Source organism: Hypomesus nipponensis, chromosome 18 (genome assembly GCF_054491055.1).
Source record: "Hypomesus nipponensis isolate SF chromosome 18, ASM5449105v1, whole genome shotgun sequence".
NCBI lineage: Eukaryota > Metazoa > Chordata > Actinopteri > Osmeriformes > Osmeridae > Hypomesus > Hypomesus nipponensis.
The window spans coordinates 13,736,948-13,762,636 of record NC_140378.1 but is presented as its reverse complement, the minus strand read 5'-3'; the positions used below and the strand labels follow the sequence as shown (position 1 = coordinate 13,762,636).

The window sequence follows — 25,689 nt, the reverse complement described above, 5'->3', positions numbered from 1 at the left end:
TTGCGTGCTGGGGTCTTGTAAAGACATTGGGATGGAGAGGAAGAGGGTGCCTCTCAAGCAATATGTGAGAAAAAGGGAATGTAAGACAACCCTTCGTTCGAGATTTGTGCAATGCAAAGCTCACGGTTTACAGAAGGTTCACTTTATGGAGCCTATTAGATGTGTGCAGGCTATCCGTAAAAGCTGTGAGGACACCCCATAAGCATATGTCTCTTAGGCCCTACCACTATCACATAACACAAAATCAAAGCTGCTCTTTTAGTGAATCGAACACAATATCAAGAAAGCTGCCAGACCTCTTGAGTTTGTTTTTGGAAGAAAAGGAAAACCACGTGACCTGTACATTGAATGGCCTTAAACTCTTTAAGAATTTCTATGAACTCCTCAGTGTTGTTAAAGTAAGCTAGTTTGGTTTGCACCATAAAGGCGGTGCATTAGAGCTGAAAACTTAAGAGAGGGAGATAATACATAATTTGCATTAGACTGTGTCCAGTCAAGCGCTCTTAAGAGGAAGCCGTGTATCTTAGGCTTCGAAGAAGCAAGTCCCGTGTCCACTGATCCTTTCAGCTTTCTGTAAGAGAGATTCGAGCCGTCCGATCGTTTTTTTTCCAGGTGGGACATTTCCAATTTAGTTTAATGAAGTTAGGCTAATTAAACGGGCTACAGTTTTGTCAATAATACGTAAAAAGTAGCCGAATGGAAATGGATAAAGGCTGACTGAAGCTGAAGGCCATTGACTGAAACAACGGATTTTAACCTATCGCTTAGCATTTTTGCTGAAGGCAAAGGCTATTGACTGAAATCAGACTTTCACAATGTTTTTTATGGGGGCAAAACGCTTGACTTATCAACAAAAATGTCACATAATCAGGCATATAATTGTTTCAAAGGGTGTATATACCATGTGATCCATGGCATGTAAATGTAAATGACTAAATGTGATCCAGGTCGCTGCACTGCAACACCATACCGTGGAATTACTTTTAGAACCGGAATAAAGAGCTATGTCGAGGCTCACTGACTGCGGGTAACTCCGGACAAAGTGTGGACATTCTCGGAAAAGACAAAACCCGATCCAATAGGCTATAGGATCTGCAGAGTCAGGCTTTCAACCGTTTAAAACACCTGCGTAAATGGTCGCTGAAAATTTACATCATATAAAAACTGCTGCTTGGCTGCCTAGTATGAGAACGAATGATGCATCTCATCTGTATGTCTGCTACTGAGGACTCTGAGAAAGTCAAACTAAATAACAGAGCTCAAGACACAAATCCCGAAACATCAGTTTATTTTTTCTGGTCCTTACATAATCATATTTCAAATGATCAAAAAAGTGTGAACATAATCAAATTGATCAAATTCTGTAGTTGTGCCCATTCAAACGGTAACCTAATAGGCTACACGCCGGGGAAATATTATCAGTCCTGTTTTATACAAACGCAAATACACTTTTAACAACTTTTAACTAAGGAATTGTCATCCAATGCAAATTCTATTTGAAATAGTTCTTATCTTTTTAACAAAAACATTATCTGAGCAACAAAAACACCAAACATTGTTCATAATTTAGACTGTCATAAGTTTGAACAAAGAAGGATATGTTACAAAATTAGAATCTGTTTAGACTTGTTGTAAACACAAAACTAAATGCCAAAAAGGCAATGACGTAGCAAAATCCGACAGGGGAAATATAAAAAATATTTTCAATGTGGTATGCTATTGAACAGGGAAAAGTAGGATGAAAGGTGTACCAATACGTTAAATATATATATTTTTTAATTGAATGTATATATTGGCAAAAAAAGACGTGTAAAGTCATTGTTTAATGGACTGAACTATCACTAAACAATATCAAATAAGGCTTTATCAAAGGTGCAGGGTAGGTTTCAAGTTGCATTTATGAGACTACTATCCTCACTTTAATTTATTTGCAAAAGTTCTTTGTGTGAATACATTCATATTATGGGTCTAGCAACAATGTAGCCTTTGATTCAGTGGGCAGTTATAGAGTAAATTAGAGGAAAAACGTTCCCACTAACTCACAGTTAGTGGAACATAAAGCATGAGGAAGACTTGGTTACCATGGTCCAATACCAAATTTGCCTTTTATATGGTTTTCCATTTGCCCTCTCTTAACCTATTTATATCTATAGCAAATGTGTTTCCTACTCACAATATTATTGCAAGCATAGAAAGGAAACAAAAAAATCTCAAGGCTGGACGTTACATTTTTTTAATTCCAAGTTCATCTCAATGTGACAAAATCAACTTTAAACATGTGCCCAATTTAAATCACTGTAGCCTATAGAGCTCAGAACTCATGGAGCCATTTAAAACTTCCTTGTCTCCTCTGTTCATCGGTTCTTATGTGAATTAGCAAGAGGGTTGCAGGCTGATATAAACCAACATAAACAATGTGTCTTCAACCTGTACTCAGTGGTGATAAGGGATGAGAGCAAACATGTAGGCTATTGAAGCACTCTTTGAGTTGACTTTTAGCAACACTCTCACACAACTAAATGTACATCTCAACATAACCTGTGCTCAGCTGCCCAGATCAAGCACCATTGGTGAGATAAGCTACTGTTCATGGCTGATGCATGTTTTATAATGTGCATGGCTGTAAGTGTGAGGAAAGTCTTCAAATGTTTAATGAATTCTGTCATTTTTGAATTTTCCAGTTAATGCTTTACTTAAAGAACACCAAGCCGTACATCCAATGTAACTTTGTCTTCCATATATACATGACCTGCACTGGCATTAGCTTTTTATAAGTGTGAAAGGGGTTTCATAGATAGACAACAATGCCCCAAAACTAAGGCTATGCACTTGAATTAGACAAACAGTTGTAATAATCGCCGTATAGTCAGTATTGGATATGTTCGAAATCTCCTCACAAAGACTTTATGTATCAAACATAAACATAATATCTGTGCATCTCAGTATTGGATATGTTGGTAATATTCATGGTGTTTATGGAACTTTATATTTATTTGTAACTGTGGAACTGAGTAGTTAAAGACTACATTTAATTTATTCTGTTATATTCTGTTATATGGAGATCAAAATCGGGCATACGTTCTGTCCTTCATAGCTGCATCTTGAGTCATGGCAGTTTTGGCTCTCATCTAGTTTATGTCTCCGCAATGGAGAGTGATTAAAAGACATGCACCCATTAGTTAAAACACTCACCCATTAGATAAAACACTGCTTTTACAATAAGAGATTTGGAGTCATCAAGTGCAAAAAAATAACAAAATATCAATGTTCCCTCATTCCTTTGTGAAGATAGAAAACTACATCAAACAGCAAAAACATGAGTGAAATATGGATTACATTAAAAGAGATTTGTAAGTGGATCTGTGCTCTGAAAAACAGCTGATTCATGTACTAGCCCCACCTACTAAAACCACAGTAGGCCACCTGTCAAAAGCTTCAAGGTCAGTAGTATCAGAATAAAAGTTCAATTTTAGGGATACAGTGGTATATAGTAAAATAGAATAGTGGTACAGTACAAAATAACCATGATACAGTTAGTCTTAATTTATCTGTCCACCTCCCTAATTGCTTGGTACCATAATTCTTTAATGATAATAATAGTACTGATAATAATGATAATAATGTTTCCTAGGTAGTGGAGCCTATGGAATCCGAGTGAAATGTAATATAACCCGAGGATGATGCAGAAGGTGAACTTAAAAAGCTATTTGTGCTTCCTTTACTCTCTGCTTTACTCAGGTGTTTTTGGTCCCCCCAGGCAGCTCCAGCCACAGGCCTAGCCCCATGACCTGTCCTGCTGGGCCTGTGAGTGGAGGGCTCCCCTGGCTGCTGGATCTGTCCAGGTGGGACCAGTTCACTATGACGCTTCCCTTCCCTCCTATGCTCGCGGCAGCTTTTTCCCGTGCCACATGCCCCAGAAAGCTCTCCTCTGTCCCGCCTGGGTGACCCATCAGGTGACCCACCTCGGCTCCCACTCCTGCTGTGCTCTGACAACCGGCGCAGGGCCTGCGGCTCGCGCTCAAAGTCTGTTAGTGGGAAATGAGGAAACAGGACCGCGTGATGCTCATAAACGTCTGGGATGAGTGAGATGCTAGAGGTGCGGCGCGGGCTTCTCATGGGGCTGGGCAGCGGCGTCTCATCTATGAAATTTATCACCTCATCGCGGCTGAAACACTTCAAGTTGTCCTCGTAGCATTCCCCGCTGCCGGTGACCACCCGTGGGAGGTGCTTGAGGGAGTGCCCGCTATCCTCGGAGCGCCGGCGTTTGCGGTGCTGGTGGCTCTCCTCGTGGTAGGAGACCAGGCTGCTCCTGCGCCTCTCGTGGCGCGGCAAGCTGGAGCTGTAGTGGGGGCTCCCCATGATGTCCTCGGTGGAGCCCCAGCGGTGCAGGTAGGAGGGGATCTGGCCGCTGGTCCACATGTCGGTTTCGTCGTGGGAGTATCTTCTTGTAGGGGGCACCTGGTGCAAAACAAAGATCGTACACATCCGTTTAGAAAAGTTAAGACTGGCTTATAATTATATACCCTCAACTAAAATGAAATGACAGAATATGATAAAACAGGTCTACAACATAAAGCCAACATCAGACCTAAATAATATACATTTTAAGCAATACAATTACAAAGTTTGTCATTACAAAATTACACGTTTTTCATCCAATATTTACATTAAAAGAAAATGTTTCTTTACTTTTCAATTCACTGGTCAGTCTCACTTTGAGATGAACGCAGTCACTAATCTATTGTAATTTGGTAAGACTATCATGACAGCTAAGTTATTAATTATTGGCATAGGTTATATTCCCCAAATTGATACTCACATTCCACATTGTTCTGAGGACTATGCAAGAGAGACAGGATTTGTCAACGAAGTATCAAGTAAAATACTGATATCAGAGTGCCCCCCAGTGGTGGCTTTAGGTAAAAGCAGAAATGAGACAGCAGACTATACAGTAGCGTTGAGTGAAAGGGTAAAACAGACAGCAGAGGGCAGCAAAGCATAAAAGGATCAGACATGACAGATGGAGGGGAGAAGATGGGAATCCAAGACAACATGGCAAACTTGAGGCTGTGGTTCTTTTGATATGCCACTTGAGAACTATTCTTGCACAATCAGTACTTTCTATAACAAATCATATTATATATTGGCTAGTTATAGATGCATTTTCTGCATGCTTTAAGTTGTAGCCACAAATGCATTTTTTTTGTTAACACCATGATGAAATATGGATTGACACTTAAGTATACCTGCTTTCTAAAAACACATTAGGTCAGATGCAATACACATGTGACTCATAATGGAGCAATGAAACAATGTAGTGAAATGAGCTACTGTATACATCTCTGTTTCGAAAACTGTTCAACGATCAAATTGCATTGAGATCACGTAAGAAAGCTTAATGAGTTTGTCTGATGTGAGATCGCAAAAATACCTAACCTATATGTGACATCACATTATAAAATGTATCAAATACATGTACCAATAAGTATAACGGTCCAGCTAAGGGCTTTCTTATATAAATGAAAATCTATGAATATTTATGTAACCACTACATGTTCTATTATGTGGTGTATACCATGTTTATTCTATCTTGCTGTTCTTTTATGTGCTGTACTGACTGAATCCAATAGGGTCATTCTTAAGCAGTAGTATGGGACAAAGATGAAACAGTGGTACGATGTTTGTCAGGGGGTGATCATAAGTCAGGAGAGTGTTTGGTGAGGATATGTTCATTCTTAGGTTGTCATGTCTCCACATTCAGTCTTCCAGGACTTATTGTCGACAACACATTTTTCTGCTTTCATACTTTTAATATGTTCAATGAGTGTTCCAAGTTTGTTCAAAATGATTAGCCCTGGAAAACTGCATGTTAGGAGATAAGCTTTGGGGTTAATATAAGATCAAAGAGGAGCATTTCACAGCTCTACAACTGACAGGCTTGGATGAAGGATCGAATAGGTTTTTGCGTACTGGTTAACATTTGTCCTGGGTTCCCTGAATGTTTCAGTCAAAATTACAATATATAGAATACCAAACAAAAATATTATACTTCACATAAAAGTATGTTCATTCTGTTCAAGATTTATTATATTTACTAAATGTTTTGGAATTTAAATAGGTTGATAATCCATGTGAGACCTGCATATTGTTGTAAACGTTGAAACATTTATAATGCACATCTAAAATGAAGGTGAAAACTACTGATGGTCATATTTGCCATAACATAAGTCAGCCAGAATAATAGTTTGAGACGTTTGTTTGAGCCACTTTTTCCAATGTAATCTCTGAATATATAAAATGTCATAGTTAAAAAAGGTTAACGTACTCCAGCAAGATTAATCAAGCTTAGATACTGTACCGTATTATGCCTAAGAGGCCAAATCACCATGCACATTATCATCCGTATATGAAGTATCACTGAAAGTAGATAGATTTATTAGGTAATAAATAAAAATCAATAAAAATATACCTGCAAATACTGCATTTTATCTTCCTGTAGTTCCCTCAATGGATACCCTTGCGGGACCCCCCTTTCTAAAGTTGAGAATTCGTACTTGGCAATACGGTCTACCGTCACGATTTCAGGCACGGAGCTATAGTCATATGGTCTGTCATATATTAAGTCGGCATGAATTCCTCCATCTTGGCTGTTTTCTGCAAACGCAGAAAAGCATACGCGTCAGGATTAAGATCAACGTACTCAAATACACAGACAGACAGACAGACAGACGAGAAGATAAGAGAGACAAATTCAATCTTTCTCTTTGTTTTTTGGGGTCCACTAGTAAATTTGGGATATTATCAAAATTGCAGTCGTACTACAAAATAAATAAATAACTGTAATGAAGCATCTAAATTCAGAGTCCAAAAAGTTATGAATCTCTAAAACTACTGAGGCTTAGTGGGAACCATATAGAGTACATTATGGAAATAATTCAAGAGTCATTTTACATAAGATTGGATAAGTAAAGTTCAGATAAAAAATATTGGCTTCAATTAGAGATCAATTGGAGATGGGTGTAAAATGCTGATCTTAAGGCAAATGTTGGCCAGAAGGATGGAGGATGAAATTAGCTATTTGCACAGGCAGCTTAGCATGCAAGTCAGTAGCTTTGGAAACAAGAAACAACCCCCATACATACAACTGAGCTGTGTTATACAAGGCAAGCCCTCTGGAAAGAAGCAGAGAACTGGACACATTAAAAATCACACAGATGATATCATGTTTTAGGTTGTTTTTGGCTTATGTTAAACAGCAGAAAATACCCATGGATTGAAAAGGGAGCGCATCAAGAGGTGTGGAAGGTTAGGAACAGGGGGAGGAGTGGGTCCAGGTTGAGTTTATACAGGCAACACAAAAAGGTTCAACTCACAGTTGGTTCTCATTGCTTACATTTGAAATAGTGATTATATTGAGTAAAACTTTACTTGCTTGAGTGAAATTTAACTGATGCCATACAAATTATTCAAATTCATGTGCATGTAATGGGGGCTATTTCATTATCATGTGACCTAATTTTGGGACCAAAATGTGTGGACATGTCTGTTTATTATATCATTTTGGATCACTTTCTGAAGATTATGTATATATATTTTACAAATCTACATTCAATATTAGGGAGATATGCATTCTTAAAAGCGGATGAGTAAATTATGTTAAAATACCATATGGTATACTACTTTTTTTCTCCATTATTATATGTTTATATTACTATTCCAACATAGAACATATTCTAAATTAGTTGAGGGAGAAAGTAATTCATAATTTGGAATAATACACTTTTTATGTTAACTGCAGATTTAGGATATTTACTGAATGCATACAGAAACTTGAGCAACATAACTTTGTAATTAGAAGGAAATATGACCATCATGTAATCTTTAAAATGCCTTTTTGTCCTACTTCAGTTGTAACAGTATCAGTTTGGCTCAAAACATTTTTAAGTATTTCCTATTTATTTCAACATCTTCTCTTGTTGTGGGCATTCTAGAGGAAGATTGCCCAGTTTAAATGCACTGAAGTGAAACAAAGTAAAAAGGCTGCAGGGAAAGAATGTGCTTTTCCTGCAATATCCTATTTTGTGTCCTACCTTCAGTTCAGTAGCATAGTAAAATAAAGCACTTACTGTATGAGATGTACCAATTTATAGTTTAGCTTATAATGTATTGTAGATCTAACTGGATGTATAATCATCCTGTGCAAACAACAGACACTCATACTGTATTTTACCACTTCCTTTCTTCTCTACTACAAGGTCACATGATAGGTCACATGATAAGTCAGACAAATTGTCCAATCATAAAAGGACCCCAATTCAAGCATACATTTACAAATCAGTATCTGTGTGAATAGCTAACACACTATATACTGTATGTACAGCATGACACCTTCCAAAACAAGGTATCAAACTCTGCTCCTGGAGAACCCTCTAGATCCAGTGATTTCCACTATAAAATATGTAATCTACAATTTGAGTTGCTATCAGGGAAAGGTGTAACCATGTCATACATTGTTGTCACTGTAGTAAATCAGACCTTTATCAATAACATTCTAGATGCAGCACAAGCCGCAAGTTCCTGCAGCTCTCTAGGACCAAGGCTGGAGACCACTACCCTTTCCATTTGTAATTCATGTTCAAACTCCCAAGCATACAGTAACCTCCCTCCTTACTGAAACCTAAACCATCCTCATGTCTTTATGAGTGTGAGGTCAGGGGTGAGGGTCCAGATGGCTTCCTGGACGTTTACCTTCATCCACGTCGTCATTGGACATGATGGCCACACACTTCTCCCAGACCATGCGCACATCAGCGCGATAGCGGTCACAAGCCCACAGGAACATGGGCAGTAGGATGGACTGGGCGATGGAGCACCAGAGCACACACAGCACCATCCAGTTGGAGGAGTGATCATACTTCAGACTGGCAAAACTCACCACCTGGGAGAAGAGGAGAGGGTTGGCAATGCATGATTCATGGGAGGCCCATTGATACATGTTTCCTTCAACATTACGTACATGGTATTAATAACAACGCATTTCAATCAATGATTAACACTGAAAGACTACACTGACTGCTATTGAACTTAGGATGTACAAAGATGCTCATGCGGGCCACACATCCCCCTGGTATCTAATACCAACATCCATACACATCCTCCAATTACCATGATCAGAATATCCACACACTCTATTTTAATGAGCCCATTTATTACTGTAATAAATCTCTAATGAGTTTCAGCCATTTTTTTATGGGTATCAATTCAGTGTTTCCCAACTATCTCCAAAACATAAATATCCAGCTGATGCTAGGGAGTAAAAATGCATGTTCATGTGTTGTACATGTAAACTACAGTACTACAGTAGTTACATGAAACACCTATAGAAGACAATAATTGTGGTTCCCCCTTCCCAGCAGTTTGAACTGGAACATTGAACTGGATATATTATTTGACAACCAACTCTGCTGCGCCTGTAATCCCCATTGACATTAAATTGGTTTGTTTGTCTACATACACAATTTCAGGAACAATAAAGTGCTATGTCCTCAATCCATTACCTTGGGCACAAGTACTTAAGTATCCTAGAATGTCTGTGTGAGTGCTTGCTACTTTGGGCCCTGACACTTCAATCAAACCGATGGATCCCACTCATTATCTAGACAGAAGGTCATCTCTCCAGGTTTCCCCTGTGAACTTCAGTTAGAGCAGCATGAGGGATATGTCATTAAGTAGAATCTCATATACTTCATGAAGTATAATAACATTTAGTAATATACATTGGCATCCGTGAATCACCAAGTCCGACCACCTGGGATCATCACGAAATGATCAGGACGATGTCTTCATCAAATATGGCTATTGGAGACTTAATAGATGTTGGCATAGATCAGTAATCAATGCACAACCAGTCTAAATACATGTCTGATAAAGCCTATGTAGTGAATCACACTGTGTCACTGGTTACAGAGCCAACCAGTATACAGTCCAATATGAACCTCTCAAACCACACTAGTCTGTAATAATAGCTGTTATGTTTGAGCTCGAGTGAATAATTGAAAGTGTGGCTTTTTAATGCCTAAAAGAAAAAATTAACCACTGTACCCTTGAACCATTCTATAGAATAAAATGACATACAGGGTTACGAATATACTCTGCAAATCCTCTTAAGTGAAAAGGATGAATGTGGTATAGCTGCCCATGCATTTAAATAGCTCATTACTACAGGTCATAAGGCAGTGGCAGGAGATTTGTCCTGCTTCAGTTACCAAACTGGAAATATAATTTGCCTTTATCATTTTAATGCTTTTTTTTGCACACACACTCAAGTCAGTCAGGGGTTCTATATGTAGGTAAATAAATTACCCACAGTAAAGCACTGAATAACTAGAGATACATATATCAAACAGATAAATTACATATTATGGTTACGCAGAAAGCATTTAGGCTGATACTAAACTGTCAATGTGTGTATGATCACAAACTGTATGTGGGAAGGACAGATGTCCATGTATGATATATGGATCTACAGTGTCATGGGGAATAATGCTGGTGGGCCGCATTCAAGGTCAACACAGCAAACCGTTGAGTTATAAGGTGTTCATTACATTTTCTACAGCCCACGGAAATAAATCAATAGGTTAAAGTTAAGAAAGTGGTCTCTTATCGATTTTATCACAGCTGGACATGAACAACAGGTTTACTCGCTGGTTTACCTTCTCTCTCTCTATCTCTCTCTGCCTCTCTCTCTCTCTCTCTCTCTCTCTCTCTCTCTCTCTCTCTCTCTCTCTCTCTCTCTCTCTCTCTCTCTCTCTCTCTCTCTCTCTCTCTCTCTCTCTCTCTCTCTCTCTCTCTCTCTCTCTCTCTCTCTCTCTCTCTCTCTCTCTCTCTCTCTCTCTCTCTCTCTCTGTCCCTATACCCATTCTCCCTCAGGGTATAGTCAGTGAGTTAATGGGAAAGTTGAACGGGGATCATTCTAGTAGTCTAAAAATGGAGAGGCACAAATATTGAAGATTCTCAGATGAATGGTTAAATCACATGTATACATGCACAAGATGAACACACAAGCACACACACATACACACATTCTTCAATACTATGGTAGATTAGAGTGTATCCGAGTTCCTCTCTATTCATATTCAGACTGAACAGTTACCATTTCAAATCTGTCAGTTCATGGAAAATGGGATTAACTCACCTGTACCAACTGTTGTGCCACAAGACAGGAGCGTTTGTCATGGTTTAGTAATCCTGCTTAAAACCGCACAGGATTAATGACACGCTTTGATCTCCATCTGTGAATCTAACACCCTAAGTAAACCACTAACAACAATGCACTGTGACATCCTGGAGGATGCCACCCAACTGGAACCACTCTAATGGATCCAAAACATCTCAGTTTGATAATTTGTTCTAATTGCTTGGTAAATTTGAATGATCACTTGACTCTTACAGCTGCTTAAGGTGACAAGAATATCACAATATTTTAGTGGTGGTTTTATTGTCATATGTCGGTGTAATGTAAAAATAAAAACTACATTACTGTTCAAATGATTGGTCTCATGGGTGGTGGGTAGTGGTAAACAGACTCACACCATCTAATTCAATGACTCAGTCAAAAGCAGGTCAGAACGAGGTCTCGTCTCTAACATGTGACACCACCTTCCAGCTTCCAGAAAGCGTCGGCACACAGCTGGGCAAGGTGAGCTCAGAGCTCAACACCGACTCATGTCTGCATGACAACCCCAAGAAACGATTCACTGAAAAATGAATGAGAACCTGACAGGAGCTGGCAACCTGAATACTGAGGAGAGGGAAAATAGCTCCCTACGCCTCCATCCACTCTCTTAAAGATACGTCTTTCCTGGAGTCCAGACTAGCACCTAGCTCTTTGGTCACTACCTCACAACACAACCACAAGGGAATTGGACTATGGGTCTGTTGGTAATAGTTTGTCATCCTGTCTGCACGGTTGTAAATCTGCAGCTCCATGGTTTCTGCTGTGCTCTTGGCCACTAAAACATATTAAAATCAACCAGGCAAAACGGTTCACTCAACCAGTTAATATATTGTTCCCATGTATAATTTCTCAGTCTGGATACAGTCATGGACTGTGGAAATAAAGAGCAGTAGCATCTGGAGCATCACCTGTCCTCCATAATAACCAACTCTGAATATGGATCCAGTGTAAGTCAACTGCAGCTAATCAAATGATCTGAACAGCAGCTGTTGTTCTCCACAACGTGCATTCAGGTTAGTTCATGGCTGACTTGGCCTTGGATGTCTGAATGTTCGACACTCTTTCCATAAAGTAGTTCTAAAGGGTGTGAACAGCAAGCACTCTGACACAATTCAAGGTCATTGCAGAGCAAGGAGGAGTACACTGACAGGTCCCCTGTTGTTCCTCTGATGAAAGCACCTGGAGCGGACATGGCACGGGACATTAGACATGGAACACCTTAGGTGAACAATATCACTTTCCAATAAGAAGTGTTGTGTGCTTTACATCCTTCCATTAACATTAATGTCAGCAGACAGTGATTATTACAAGCAGCTGTTTCCCTGGCAGTGCTGCAGCCGTGCTTTCATGGCAACATCATTCTTCCTATAGTCAGGAATGAAAGAATGAGGAGAAGTATATTGCTACACAGTGCACACACAAACACAGAGACACACACACATACAGTACACCCTTTACACATTGTGATGTTTGGGAAGAGCTCTTGAAGGGCACTGGAGCATAGATGACACACACAGAGACACACACAGATACACTCAACATTCACACATCTTGTAAGCGCACACAGGGTCCTCCCAGCCTGACCTACTTACAGCCCCAGATGAGATGGGAAACATTCAAGTTCATTTAAATAATAAAATAGCTTTATAGGAGCCTCTACAGGGAACATTAGCACACTAATTAAAAATGACGACTACGTTTTCTCCCTCCCTTCTTGCCTTTGTTTGACAGTGGCGCACACTGAGCATGCTCTGAGTCTGATTATCTCCACTGCTGACTCAAGAGCTTCCTCCTCATTCCCCATCCTCTCTTTCCAACACAAATGTGCAGAGAGAGCTGGCACACAACATGGCCCCCACCACCATAAGGGAGGGAGGGAGGCTAAGGAAAGAAAGAAGGGTAGATATTTTATGGTACACTGCATAAACATTTACGGAGATTCACAACATTCTTAGCAGCATGCAGGAGAACCTCAGGCCTCAACATATGCGCTTGAGGGATGAGACACAGCCTTAGCCTAGTTTGTCAGTGCCAACTAAAGTCATGAGAACACAACTGAATACATAAATATTTCATTCTTGCAGTTGACATGAGCTGTTTCTGTGGAAGCCTCTTGAGTACTTCATATAGTATGTGTGTTTGAAAGCACACAGCACACTTTTATATGTACCTTGTGTGTTTTTGATATTGTCTTTCCAAGGGACCACATTAAAGAACAGCCCATCTACTAGAATATTACCTACAAGGTTTTTAGTAACCTTCCTCAGAAATCAACTGCCACTCATAAAATACACACATGCATTGGATTTAGCCAGGTATAACTCTTCAACTTACCAAAATGGGGAACCCAGTCAGAAAGTCATAGATGAAGACAATGCCACTGATCAGGTATGTGATTTGTAACGACGTCTTGAGGGGCTCCGAGCCATCAATGGATGACCTCCTCTTCCCTTGGGCGTCCTCCACCACAATGGTTGGCACATTGAACTTGTTCTTGTCTGCATTATGGCCTGCCTGGATGGAAAAAGTTTGGAAGAGGGCTATGCCGATGCAAATGACCCCCATGGCCACACTGCCGCCAATCAGCAGCAAGAAGCACACGCCGAAGCCCAGGCCGATCTCTGTCACAATGAAGTGGCAGTCCTTGGCATAGAAGCGGTCGTTGGTGTCATGCCAGCCCACAGCAGGCAGGGTAGACAGGATGAAGGAGACCATCCAGATGCCCATCACTGTGTGGACTGCCTGTTTTTTGGTGTTACTCAACCTGAGGTATGGAGCAAGAGAGATAAAGACAGAGGATTCCCGTCATATTAATAGAGCACACTTTTGCAAAAAAGGAGGTTAGACTCTAAGGGCAGAAAATGTCTTCAGACTTTCTGTGCCAAACTGAAAGTTATAAAGCAACTGTGAATTTTGCCGTAATTATGAAAACAATAAAACCGTAAACGTGAACCTCCACAATTGACATGGTGCATCAGAGGGAATGTGTTAAACAGACATAAGAGACCATGAGCTGAGCGAGAACATATTCAGTCTAAATCAATTTGGGAATCTGATTGAACAAAAACATCTTAATATCATTCGAATGGATGGAACGAGAGTAGGAGGAAATCAATGGTTTTAAGATTGTCTAGATCGCTTTCATGCCCTGTGGTCTCTTTGTCACTTAGGTCTATTTTGGTGAAGGAGATCTGTGTTGCTCTCACCTTTGAGTAATTGTTATAGCCAAGCAATTTGCTGAATGTGTTTGTGTCCTCTGGCGGTGTTGTGCTTTCTACATGCACAACACACATCTAAAAATACTATAGGCGTAAGGACTGTTTTCCTTTTCAGAAACTTGTGTGTAGACAAGAAGCTTTACTTGATCCAAGATGCTTCACAATTACACCAATTTAACAATTGCAATGCAAAAATGATATTCCTCACACATAACAATAATATATTTAGAAACCAGAGATACAATCACCTTAGACTGTACGTATGAAAGCATGTGGTGGTATTTCCAATGATCATCAAAATGGTCAAATGTAATACCCTCCCACTACCAGACCCTCCTACAACCAGACTCACATGTGTTTTGTGACTGTCCATTAGGGCCCTGACGGAAAACCGAAGCTGTCTTCCTTAGGAAGTCAACAAAGCTAAGCCATCCTTGCCTGCCACCCCTCCCCCTTCTCCCCCTCCGTTCGTTAACATCTTCACATACACTGAACTGGCTTGACAGCAAAAACTGGCTTGACAGCTGTTTCCATGGAAAATAAGACAGAGCTCACTGAATTAAAAACATACATGGAAGGAATGACACAGATGACATGGGCAGGGACTAGAGAAACAATCAATAGGTGGTAACAGCCCTGTCCCCCACTTTTGCATTTTGGTCTTTGTGCAGAGAAGTAGCTCTCTTTGTTGCTCCGAGTCAGAGCCTTAGCCTTTCCTGAATTTGCCTGAGGTGAGAGATATTTACGTCACAGAGCTGCTTGAATCTATTACCAGATAAGGGGGGGGGGGGGGAGGGAGTCTGCTCCTGAGAGACTATGAGCAGTGGCTGATGAGAACAGATGTTGAAGCATTTGTTTCGAATACAAGGGCAAAACTCATAATCCAGGCCTTTAGTGTATGCTAAGGTATGGTAAGGAAACAGCCATACACACTTCGGATGAATATAGATTCAATAGAGAATATAAAGCCGAATACATGCTGTATTAAGGTAATATATGAACAAGGATGAGACCAATGACAATTAAGGACAATTGTTCATTGTCCAAAAATGTTGATAATAAAGACATGATATGTTGTTTTCAATTTAATATCTGACTAACTGGGCTTGCATATTGCATATTGATTGCAAAATATTATATTCATATAGTCAATATTAGACAGAACAAAGGGCTTGAGATAATAATTAAATGGGTAAAGATAATATAGCATTTATTGTACAAACAGGAAAAGTTTATATTATTTAATTAAGCTAAAAGGTTGGCCTTGTTAACTCTCATCAGGGATCTGTTGGAAGTTTATTGGGGATTAAACTGGTAACTGCATACAAAATGCTGTATGTCTGCATAGTCATAAACAACATTCATAAGTAACATCTCATTAAAGAAGACAGCTGCTCTTTAACTCTTTGCTACAGCTGTTCTTTAAAGATCCCATGACATGCTGTTTTTGGATGCTTTTATAGAGGCCTTAGTGGTCCCCTAATATTGTATCTGAAGTCTCTTTCCCAAAATTCAGCCTTGGTGCAGAATTACAGTCATTACGAGCAGTCCCACAATGAGCTTTCCTCAGGACGTGCCATTTCTGTGTCTGTAGCTTTAAATGCTATGAGGGAGAAAGAGGCAGGGCTAACTGCCATGTTTCAGTAGTTTGCAAGCCATGATGTCTCGAGGAAATACCAATGTCGCGCTCGCCCGGTCGTAGCTAATTTTTTGGTGGTTCCAAATTCTCTGTGCGGGCAAAGCAGAGAAAGGGGAGGTAACACCCTATTGTGACGTCACAATAGGGGGATTTTCAAAACTGAGCGTTTGAGCTCTCATTTTCTCAAAGGCGGAGAAGAATACCCAGGGCTTGGTTTACACCAATCGAAATTTCTAGCCACTGGGGGACCAAAGGCAGGCTAGGGGAACTCATGTTAATGTTAAATAACCTCCTAAAGTGATGTTTTCATGTCATGGGACCTTTAACTCTTTCTTTAACAGTTGCTATAGATCCACAAGCGTATAAATAAAGCCCTACATTGGAGAGGTGAGTTTAGTCTCTAGTTGATTGTTCTTGTGTTGTTTAGTGTGAGCCGATGTGGATGCTAATACTTCCACTCGTACTGGAGGCCAGATGGAGCTGGAGTTGTGGAAGCTCTCACAGTCTAGCGACTCACACATGGGATTACCTAGGTAACCACACAGACAGATGTGCCCAGAGCAGAGAGATTTCACAAGAAACGCATCGCCGACTCTCTGTCTGAATTTAAGTCAATGGAATGGGAATCCGATTTGAAGTGTGGATGGATTGGACAAAGTCAGATTGGAAAACTTTGACCAGAAAGTGTATGTACTGCGAGACAGACATTTCGGCCCAGTGATATCATATTGTGGTGGTTGGGAACTTTAGGCTGTTTTGTATTATAGTACCCAGTGTTTCTCACACAGTCTAATTCACGGCGGTGCGCCACAGAATCAAGACCGCCCGCCACATATTGGTTTCGTAAAAATTGGTAACACTATTTAGGTTAAAACACGCAGCACATTCGTTCAGCTGCATTTCCTTTCCCTGCTCTCCCTCCATCTCTGTTACTCAAGCGTCTTTCTCACATACACACACAGTCACAACGTCAGCACAAGTTAGCAACGATACATACACACGCCGTTCTAGTAAGACAGACAGCTATATCAGCGAGCCTTCAGCATTAGTGGCGTAGCTAAAGGTCTAGGAAAGTTGAGGCTAGTTTTCACTAGGTACCTACGAACATGTCTTAATCGAAGGTTCCCCTTCATTCTTTTGGTGAGAAGTCTCAGGAGCTAGCTACTTACCCGGCGTCATGGAGCCGACCAGTTAAATAGTTATTTAGCCCCCCCCTGTCTGACATGAAACAACCCCCCCCCCCCCCCCCCAGCTTTCTAATCTGTGGGAAACACTGAGTACCATTGCTTGTACTATGCAAAAAGTATTCAATAAAATAAAGTGAAATAAGAGAAAGAAGAGTATTACTCTACTGTCAAACAAATATCTGATTTAAAACTTTCAACACATTTCTATCCACATTTACTTTGCAACTACTAATGGACTAGTTTAAACCACACATAAGCAACCAAATAAACTTAAGTTCTTCCTCTTACCTGTAATTGACTGGCCAGCGCACCATCCACATGCGATGGTAGGACAGGGAGGTGACGGAGAAGCAGGTGACCAGTGTGAGGGTGTAGAAGGTGGACACAAACACCTTGCACAGCCCCTCGTTCCACTCATAGGTGGAGTGGCGCCGACGCAGGGTGATGACACAGTACATAGTGACCGGGATGGCCATGTTCAGGATGTGCGTGCCGGCCAGTGTGCAGATGAGGAACTCCAGGGGCTTCCACTTCTTCTGCTTGGCGCTGACGCTCAGGATGCCCCAGGTGTTGGCCAAGATGGACACGCCCGAGCAGACCAGCCAAGCCAGCGCATTGGTGCTGATGATGTCATCCTTCATCGTCACCTCATCCTTCATGGTGGAGCGTGGCGACGGCGCCGGCGGCCGCTGCGTAATCGGCGAGAGGAGAAGGTAGAACCGAGGAGGAGGTGGTGGTGGAGGCGGGCAGGAGGGGATACAAGGCGTAGGACGAGGCCGGCATCCTACACAGGGAGATGGGCGTTCTCCTTTGGATGGGCGCAGTGGGAGGACGGCATGGTGTTGACAGGAGGGGGGGGAGAAAAGGGGAAAGGAAGAAGGGGGCAAATACAGGAAGAGTCGCTGAGCTGAGCCAGTGCACGTAGAAGCCTGGAGTGGAGGAAACGGGAGAGGAGAGACAAAATACAGAGAAAGAAAGAGAGAGAGAAAAGTGGTACAATAATTGGCACAGTAGAAAAATCATAGCAATATGTCTGAGGAGAATCATTTGATGTATTATTGTTTGTAAATATCATCTTTTAGCACTATTGGAAACCAATACAGTTAGAAAATCTGCTCTCAATTTGTCATGTACGGCCTTGAAACAGTAGCACACTGTAGCACTGTCAAGAGACAACACAATACTATAATGCTTGTTCTCTCCCATGATGAAGTGTAAAATGCTTGGCACAGCTGGAGCCTGTTGTCACTTCAATTTCCTGTCTGTTTGGTTGTCCGAAGAGAGATGTGCTTTGGGCCACACCCCCGAGGAGGGACACTTGAAATGACAGTGACACGTCATCGCTCTCGCCTCTCAAACATGACCAACTCTCTCCAGGCTTCTCTGTCAACTAACCAGACTCTACTCTAAGATCCATGGTGGTACAAAGAGGTTACAGAGCAGTGTTAATCTAACCTGGCCATACTCTGGTCAAACTGTTTACTAGCAACTAGGGATGCAACAATACAGGTAGCCCACAGTTAAAAAACATGCCTCGGTTTTTTAACCACGGTTTTCGGTTTGGTTTGGCTTGATGGCTTGGCACATCAGGGTGCTTTTTGTTATTCTATGCTTAGGCGACAGGAACAGTAAGAGGTGAGGGTTTTTTTATGCACTACTCTTTCTCCCTTTTACTTAAAAGCAACAACAGAAACGTCTTAGTGCATACCTAATGATTGGACTCACGGGAGGCGATTCCTCAGCACGTAGACACCAGTGTTGCCAATTTAGCAACTTTGTCGCTATATTTGATTAATTTTTGTATTTTTTTGTCTTCCTTAGCAACACATCTGGCGACTTTCTGCTACTTCAGAAATCTCTGGGGGGTTTTTTGAGCAGCATTAAAATAATTGTAATTGTACTTCCGTGTTGTCATAGAAAGTCCTTGTGACTTTTCAGAGAGACAATAATGACTTGCATTTTGTAACATTGGTAGACACACACAAACAGAGCTGAGATACATAAAAAGCACAATTAAAACATAGTAATACGCTATTCACAAGCACGTATTGAACCGAGGATGTTGTACCAAACGGTTTATTATGAGAATTGTGGCATCCCTACTAGCAACACTACATACCAGACTCAATGCTTAGCTTTGCGGCTTACCCTTTAGCCCAAATGGTGAGCATGTGTTCTATCCCAGTCGTTTCAGCTCATTGCCTATTCAGGTCTTCCTATCAGAATGGATCAGTGCCTCTTTCACTAGCTTTATTATTCTAAGATAGACAGCCATCATCCGGCCCCCTCTCCTCTCTATTTCTCTCACTGAAATCGCATCTGGAATCACCATAAACTCAGGAGATTCAACTGACCCGGCAGGAAGAAAGTGGATCACAGGAGAGGAGCCCAAATTACATCTAATTTTCTCAAATAATGAGCGTTTGTTTGGAAAACAACTGCCATATTTACGTTTAAGCAAGGGAAAACAGAAAGTATTATTTGGGAATGTAATTTGAATAGGGCATAAATCCTCAACATTGGTGTAAAATAAGATGATTTAAATTCTCACAGTGATGGCTATGTGGCTTCAGAAGGGTAGAAATGAATGACTGATGGTACACATTCAGTAAAGTTACTAAAATAAGATAAGCTTACAAATAACTAGCATACCATATATTATTCACAGTAAAGTATGATCAGGACTATGTTTATGTTTATTAAGGATCTCCATTAGTCTACAGTGTAGACTAATGGATTCTAGAGTCTAAAGTCTACGGGGTAGTGGAGACTATTCTTCCTGGGGTCCAGGCAAAAAACATTACAATACAAATCTACCAAATGCAGTACAGCATGACCAATGTTGGTGAACAAAAACACAGACTTAGAAAACAACATTTACTAGTGAGATAAACTTGAGGAACTGCTTTCAGTATAATGAATTTTAGTGATGCCCCTGAATTTCAGCCTGTATTTCAGACAGCGCAGTGGATATCAATTTAGAACATGAAACTCAGGCACAGACAGAGGGCCAGCTTATAGGGATTTGCTGTGTTTTTATGGAAAGCATTGTGAGGTTTAGGACAGGGATAACTTGATTTAAGTGACAAGCAGTGTCACCTAATGAGAACAATGAAAAGTTTGCATTTTGGTTCATTGGAAATAGAATCCATGGCATAATGATGTCTACCCAATTTGTTAAACTATTCTGGTTGCAGCTCCTTCACAACATGTTTACACAACAACTCTGTATTTTAAAACAATTAGCATTCTTCTAATAATCATTCATCCATACAGTTGTGAACAAACCAAAATGATTTGTCAAGCATAGATCAGTGTCACTTTGCTGTAAATTTGGTAACCTAGTGTCTTTAACTGGATTCATTTGCTTTCTAATCTGTTCTGTACTCTCTTTTTCATACTTTCAGATTGTTCTTGGATCCATACTTGACCTTTGACATTTCCAAAGCAGCACAGAGCTAGTCCAAGTCTTCAGGCCAAAAGCCCCCATGCCAAAGTCCACAAACTCACACATAAATCATCTCATAACAATCTGGCTTCATCGATATTTTCTCAACTTCCTGTTGCTGTATACATGGCCCACTTTCATCACATGCATTAGGCCTAACAACTGCACAGGATACAATGGCATCATATTTATTTTCACAAAGTAAAATAAACAGCAAAGAAATGCAAAATATTCTATGTCTAGCCTATATGATCAAGATGTTTTAGTGAGGATCATCAGTGCATCTTTTTTTGTGTGGCATTTCTGCCTCCAAAGGTCTTATTATTTTCATAGTGACAGCAATACTGATGGGGTGACAGCAAAGGGCCCATTCAAGATTTGAACCCAGGCCACCACACTAAGGCCTTAGCCTATGTACTACACACATTCATCCGGTGAGCCACTGGATAAATTAACACTGTATGACAGTCAAATTTCACACAGAATGATGAGATGTATCTGTCATGTAAAACATGCTCAGTACTGACCTACAGGTTGCTTCTTTTATTAAACAAACAAATGCAATGCCAGCATTGTAAGTGACAAAGTGAAAGCCTACCATAAGAATTTAAATGAAGGCCTTAGATGGAGTGTTGCATAAGAAACCTAAATTTAGTCACGTCCTCCTACTCTTTGAATGAGTAATTTATTGCTTTGCAAATCTGTCAGCAACGCTTAGTAAAGAATGAGACTACACAGTGCATCACTTCATCAAGAACTATTACAGAAATCAGGATGAACAGACTGAGAGACATATGGCCTGGACAAACATACGGAAAGACAGGTTATGGGACTGGAGGACAGGAAGAGAAATCGACACACAGACTTTTAAATAGGCAGAAAACAGGCAGACAGACGTATCCTTGAAAATATAACTGTTAAATTATACTAAATGAGATGTGACATCTAAAAGAAACCTTGTTTAAAAAGTCAAATACACGGAGATCTTTCAATCACTCCTGTCTCTCTTATTAGCAAAATGTCGGTCAGTGTGTTCAGAGAAACAGAACAGAGGAAGTGTGTGTGAATGTGTTTGCCTGTGTGGATGTGTGATGTTGACCTATATCTGCACCATCGGTTTGGGAAGCTTAGCAGGAACCACATACAACCTCTGTGTATTCCCCCCAATCAACACAATACAGTGAGGACTTTGCCTGATAGTGCAGGTCTCTCTAAATCTGTGGGAGAAAGAAACGCGCAAAGCGCAGCTTCTATCCACCAGCTCTAGGCACAGTCTGCACCCCCCCGCAGCTGAGGCCATGTGCCACCCCCCGTTTGGCCCCCTCGCAACAAAAATTGACAAGCACATTGCATTGACCCCTGTGGACACTTATTAAGTCTAGCTATTCGCTTCTCCAAAGGGGGTCCCAAATAGTGTACCTGAGTGTGCAGTAAATTGCTTTGAGAGGGGTTCCAAAATGTGGCGGTGATGATGTGTAAACAGCTACAGGGGAGCCACTGATGTCCATCGTATAAGTCCCACAAGCATACTTCTACGGTAGGAATACAGTACACTGCACAGTTATGGAGCAGCTATCAGCTAACATTAATCTATTTCTATTATACTGCTGAGAATGTGAGGAATCAGAAATCATGTTCCAACACTGCTCCATGGGTCACAGTATGTTCAAGAGATCTCTCAAGCTATGAAAATACCCGGTGTTGTACTGTCCTCCTGTACAACTAAAGACAGCACAACAAGACTCCAGAATGTAAATGTTTACCTACTCCATGATTAAACCTTACCGATATAAAGTGCATGCTGGAATATTAATTTGAACTAAAAGCATGCATCCCATGATCCGATCATTCATGATCAGATCATGACCACGAGTACTTACACCTGACAGAATGCATCTTTGGTGGTTTTTCGGTGGTTGCTGAAACCGCTATTCCTAACCATTGTCTACTCTGTACCATGTATGTCAGATTTCAATCTAACTGAAACATTACAGTGACTCAATTCTCCTTTCCAAAAAATGAATGCAACATAATGTATCACCACACATTTTGAAAAGTGGACAAATCATCGTATGCTTCGATCACCTCACACTTCCATTCTGTATTCCACTCATGTCATTAACCACACAGTGCTATCAAATTACTGTCTACTGAGAGTCCTTTACAGCAAACAGGCCTCTTGGCTTGTACCATCAGCAAGATCTGTTACCGACAGATACCTGACACGCTCATTGTTCACATGAGTGACTAGCTGAACAGCAGCAAAGTGGATTCTATTCTCGGCCTTAACTAATCTATCTTTTAGAATAGCGAGAATAGTAACATGTCATTGAGAAAAAAAGCTTGTCTCCAGAATGGAGAGCCAGAGACAGGTTAGGAACTACATTTGTGTGGCACGTAGTCATCCACATGAAGCAGGCAGATGTTGTGAAAGCACTTTCACACAGTGAGAGATGAGGTAGTCCTTCAGAAGCCAAATTCTCATTCACCTGATGCATCCCATGTGAATTATGATCAGCCGGTGATAAACGACCACCCCGAGATGATACCTCTGATGCAAAATGATCTGCAGCACCTTTCATCTCCAGTTGCTATAATAAATTACTTGGTCCAGTCATTGTATCATCTGGCTGTTAGACTAAATAATGAAATCCTCAAACCTAAATCACACACTTAACATTAGTCATGCATCAGTTTATTATATTAAGTCGTTGTCTCATATCGTTGTTCAGAAGCCTATTCATTCCAGTCTTCTAAATTTTCCCTTGTATGTGCCAAGGAAAGACTACCATTCAATACAGTAGGCTGTGCAGTTAGGCTAATTAATGTGTAATAAACTGCAAATGATTACAAGTTGGGTCCTGAGTATGACTCACCTAATCATGTACCTATTTTAAACTGCAACAGGTTGATTTAAATAAATATGACTGCAAATGGTTGCTTTAAGTTTGGAGGTCTATTTCATATGGTTGACAATGAGTAAAACCGTAGACCTGCACTTATCTGCATTATGTGGGAATTTTAACATGGGCAATGTAGCCTAAGGAATTTGTACAATCAAACTATACATCCAGCTACTTACAATACTCAGTAATCAAGGACTTTTTGGAACCTTCCCGTCTCGTTCATCAAACATTGATTTAACCTATTTGCCCAACCGCAGCGCTAAAATTTGAAGCTTACTGACATCCGTTTTCCATTTAAAAAAAGATATACAACTGGTTTGACATTATTGGGTTTGACATTATTTAGAACGTAGATTAACCAGTGGCAAACTGAGTCGTTGACTCAACTTCCCACAAATTGTATTTTCTAATTCGGGATAAACGTAACAGTATAGCATAAAACCGTGGTTAAAAGCGAAACACTATCACGATGCACGTTTTTGGTTAAATGTATCTGGTGTGCATCCAATAATGGGGTCGTGAGATATAGTAATGGTAAATAGAATAATTAAAATGAAGTAGTCCTACCTCACTACCTCCTTAAACGTGCTTAGATCGATTGCTTGTTCCAAAAAATACAAATTACCCTCGTAAAAACTGTGCTTCTTAGTCCACAAAAGTTCAGTCTTTACATTCCAAATTGAGGAACGCTATGCGCGATGTCAACCTCAATTCCATGGTGTGACTTCGAAAATGAACGGTGAGTCTACTAGCAGTAACCCTGTCACCACAGCTGTACTTGGCCATTATAGCGCGCGCCTCCTTTGTCTCGTGTGAAGATGAAATGGCTAATTGTCGATCCGTTCTCCCCATTAACAAAATGCCATCTCTTTAAAAGACATGTCACGCACGGAGTATTGTAGAGTGAAACATTACCAAACAAGCTAATTCAACGCCAATATTCCCTACATCACTGAAGACGTCCTGCTACGAGGGGAAATGTGAGTGAGGCATGAATGCGTCGTGCACTCATGCGCGCCCACTATGGAGGTGGTTACCAATGGCAGTTGGAGAAAATCCCAATATTAAAGGTAGCCTATAGGTATATTTTTTGGGAACTTATTTGCTCCCCTATCAACATGGCGCGTAAACTAATGAGGCTAGGGTTGTGTATATCAACAGCTCAGTGCCAGTGGAATGTCAATTTGATTTTTTTGGAACGGCACAGCACTTTCCAGACAATTACTTCAGTAATCCTGTTTCAGCCAATCTCTTTCCGAGGAGGGGTTTCCTCTTTTACTTTGTTTAATTTGTAAAGCCACTGTCATCAACAATTCAATATAGGCCTATCGACAAGAAAACAATTAGGCCTACGACTATGTTGGTTTTATTATAACTATGTAGGCCTACAACCTTTGCATGTATAAGCCGCAGATTACATTATTTTGTTTGGTGAACTAATAATTTACACATGGTATGTTATATGCTTCCATACCCAATCACTAATCATGACTGGAATTTGCATATCTGCTTAGCCCTGCAAGACCCGATTTAAAATGTCAACATCACCTTTAGCTTTCCATAAAACACATTTCCAAATACGATTTTTTTTGAACGACCACATTTACATAACCAATGGTCCTTATTGTCTTGCCTTGCAATGCTATTGGGAACATTTGGTCTTTCAAAAAAAGAAATTAGCAATTAAAGAGCAAGGTGACGTTGTCATTTTACAACAAGGGCTCTTACATTGTTAATGCCTTCTTATATGGTCACCGACGGGAAAGGCGTTGTCAAAGTGCTCAGAGGCGCGTCTTTATTAAAACTCAATAATTTTCTGCTTCTGTGTTTCTGTCTTTTATCCATGCGCCTTTCCTACCATTTTCATTCACGTTATTGTAGGGTGCTTGTTACGTAACACCTTAGACTCATTTCCTGGATAACTCTGCATGAATGAGTTTTCCCTTTGGGACTTAAAATGTTCCCAGTGATAAAAAGCTAATATATACAGTATGCAATATGCTGTACAAGACTAGGAAAAGAGAGACACGTGGCAATATTCATAATGAATAATAT

General features: G+C 40.5%; 1 protein-coding gene across 1 annotated transcript; it reads right to left on the bottom strand.

The window, feature by feature from the left end:
- Positions 1-1,271: 1,271 nt before the first annotated feature.
- On the bottom strand, positions 1,272-24,593 carry gpr153 (G protein-coupled receptor 153). The gene is made up of 6 exons (XM_084681211.1): positions 24,202-24,593; positions 17,569-18,209; positions 13,571-14,000; positions 8,749-8,938; positions 6,470-6,654; positions 1,272-4,458 (listed from the first exon to the last, which is right to left on the bottom strand). Exons 2-6 carry the CDS (start codon positions 17,937-17,939, stop codon positions 3,628-3,630), a joined length of 2,007 nt encoding a protein of 668 aa, XP_084537337.1. The 5' UTR covers positions 17,940-18,209; positions 24,202-24,593; the 3' UTR covers positions 1,272-3,627.
- Between the last annotated feature and the right edge of the window lie 1,096 nt (positions 24,594-25,689).

Coding starts and splice junctions, on each gene's coding strand:
- gpr153 (XM_084681211.1), bottom strand. CDS start 17,939: ATGAAGGATGAGGTGACGATGAAGGATGACATCATCAGCACCAATGCG. Junction 8,939..13,570: donor TGACTGGGTTCCCCATTTTG/GTAAGTTGAAGA, acceptor CTCTTCTCCCAG/GTGGTGAGTTTTGCCAGTCT. Junction 6,655..8,748: donor CAATGACGACGTGGATGAAG/GTAAACGTCCAG, acceptor CTGCGTTTGCAG/AAAACAGCCAAGATGGAGGA.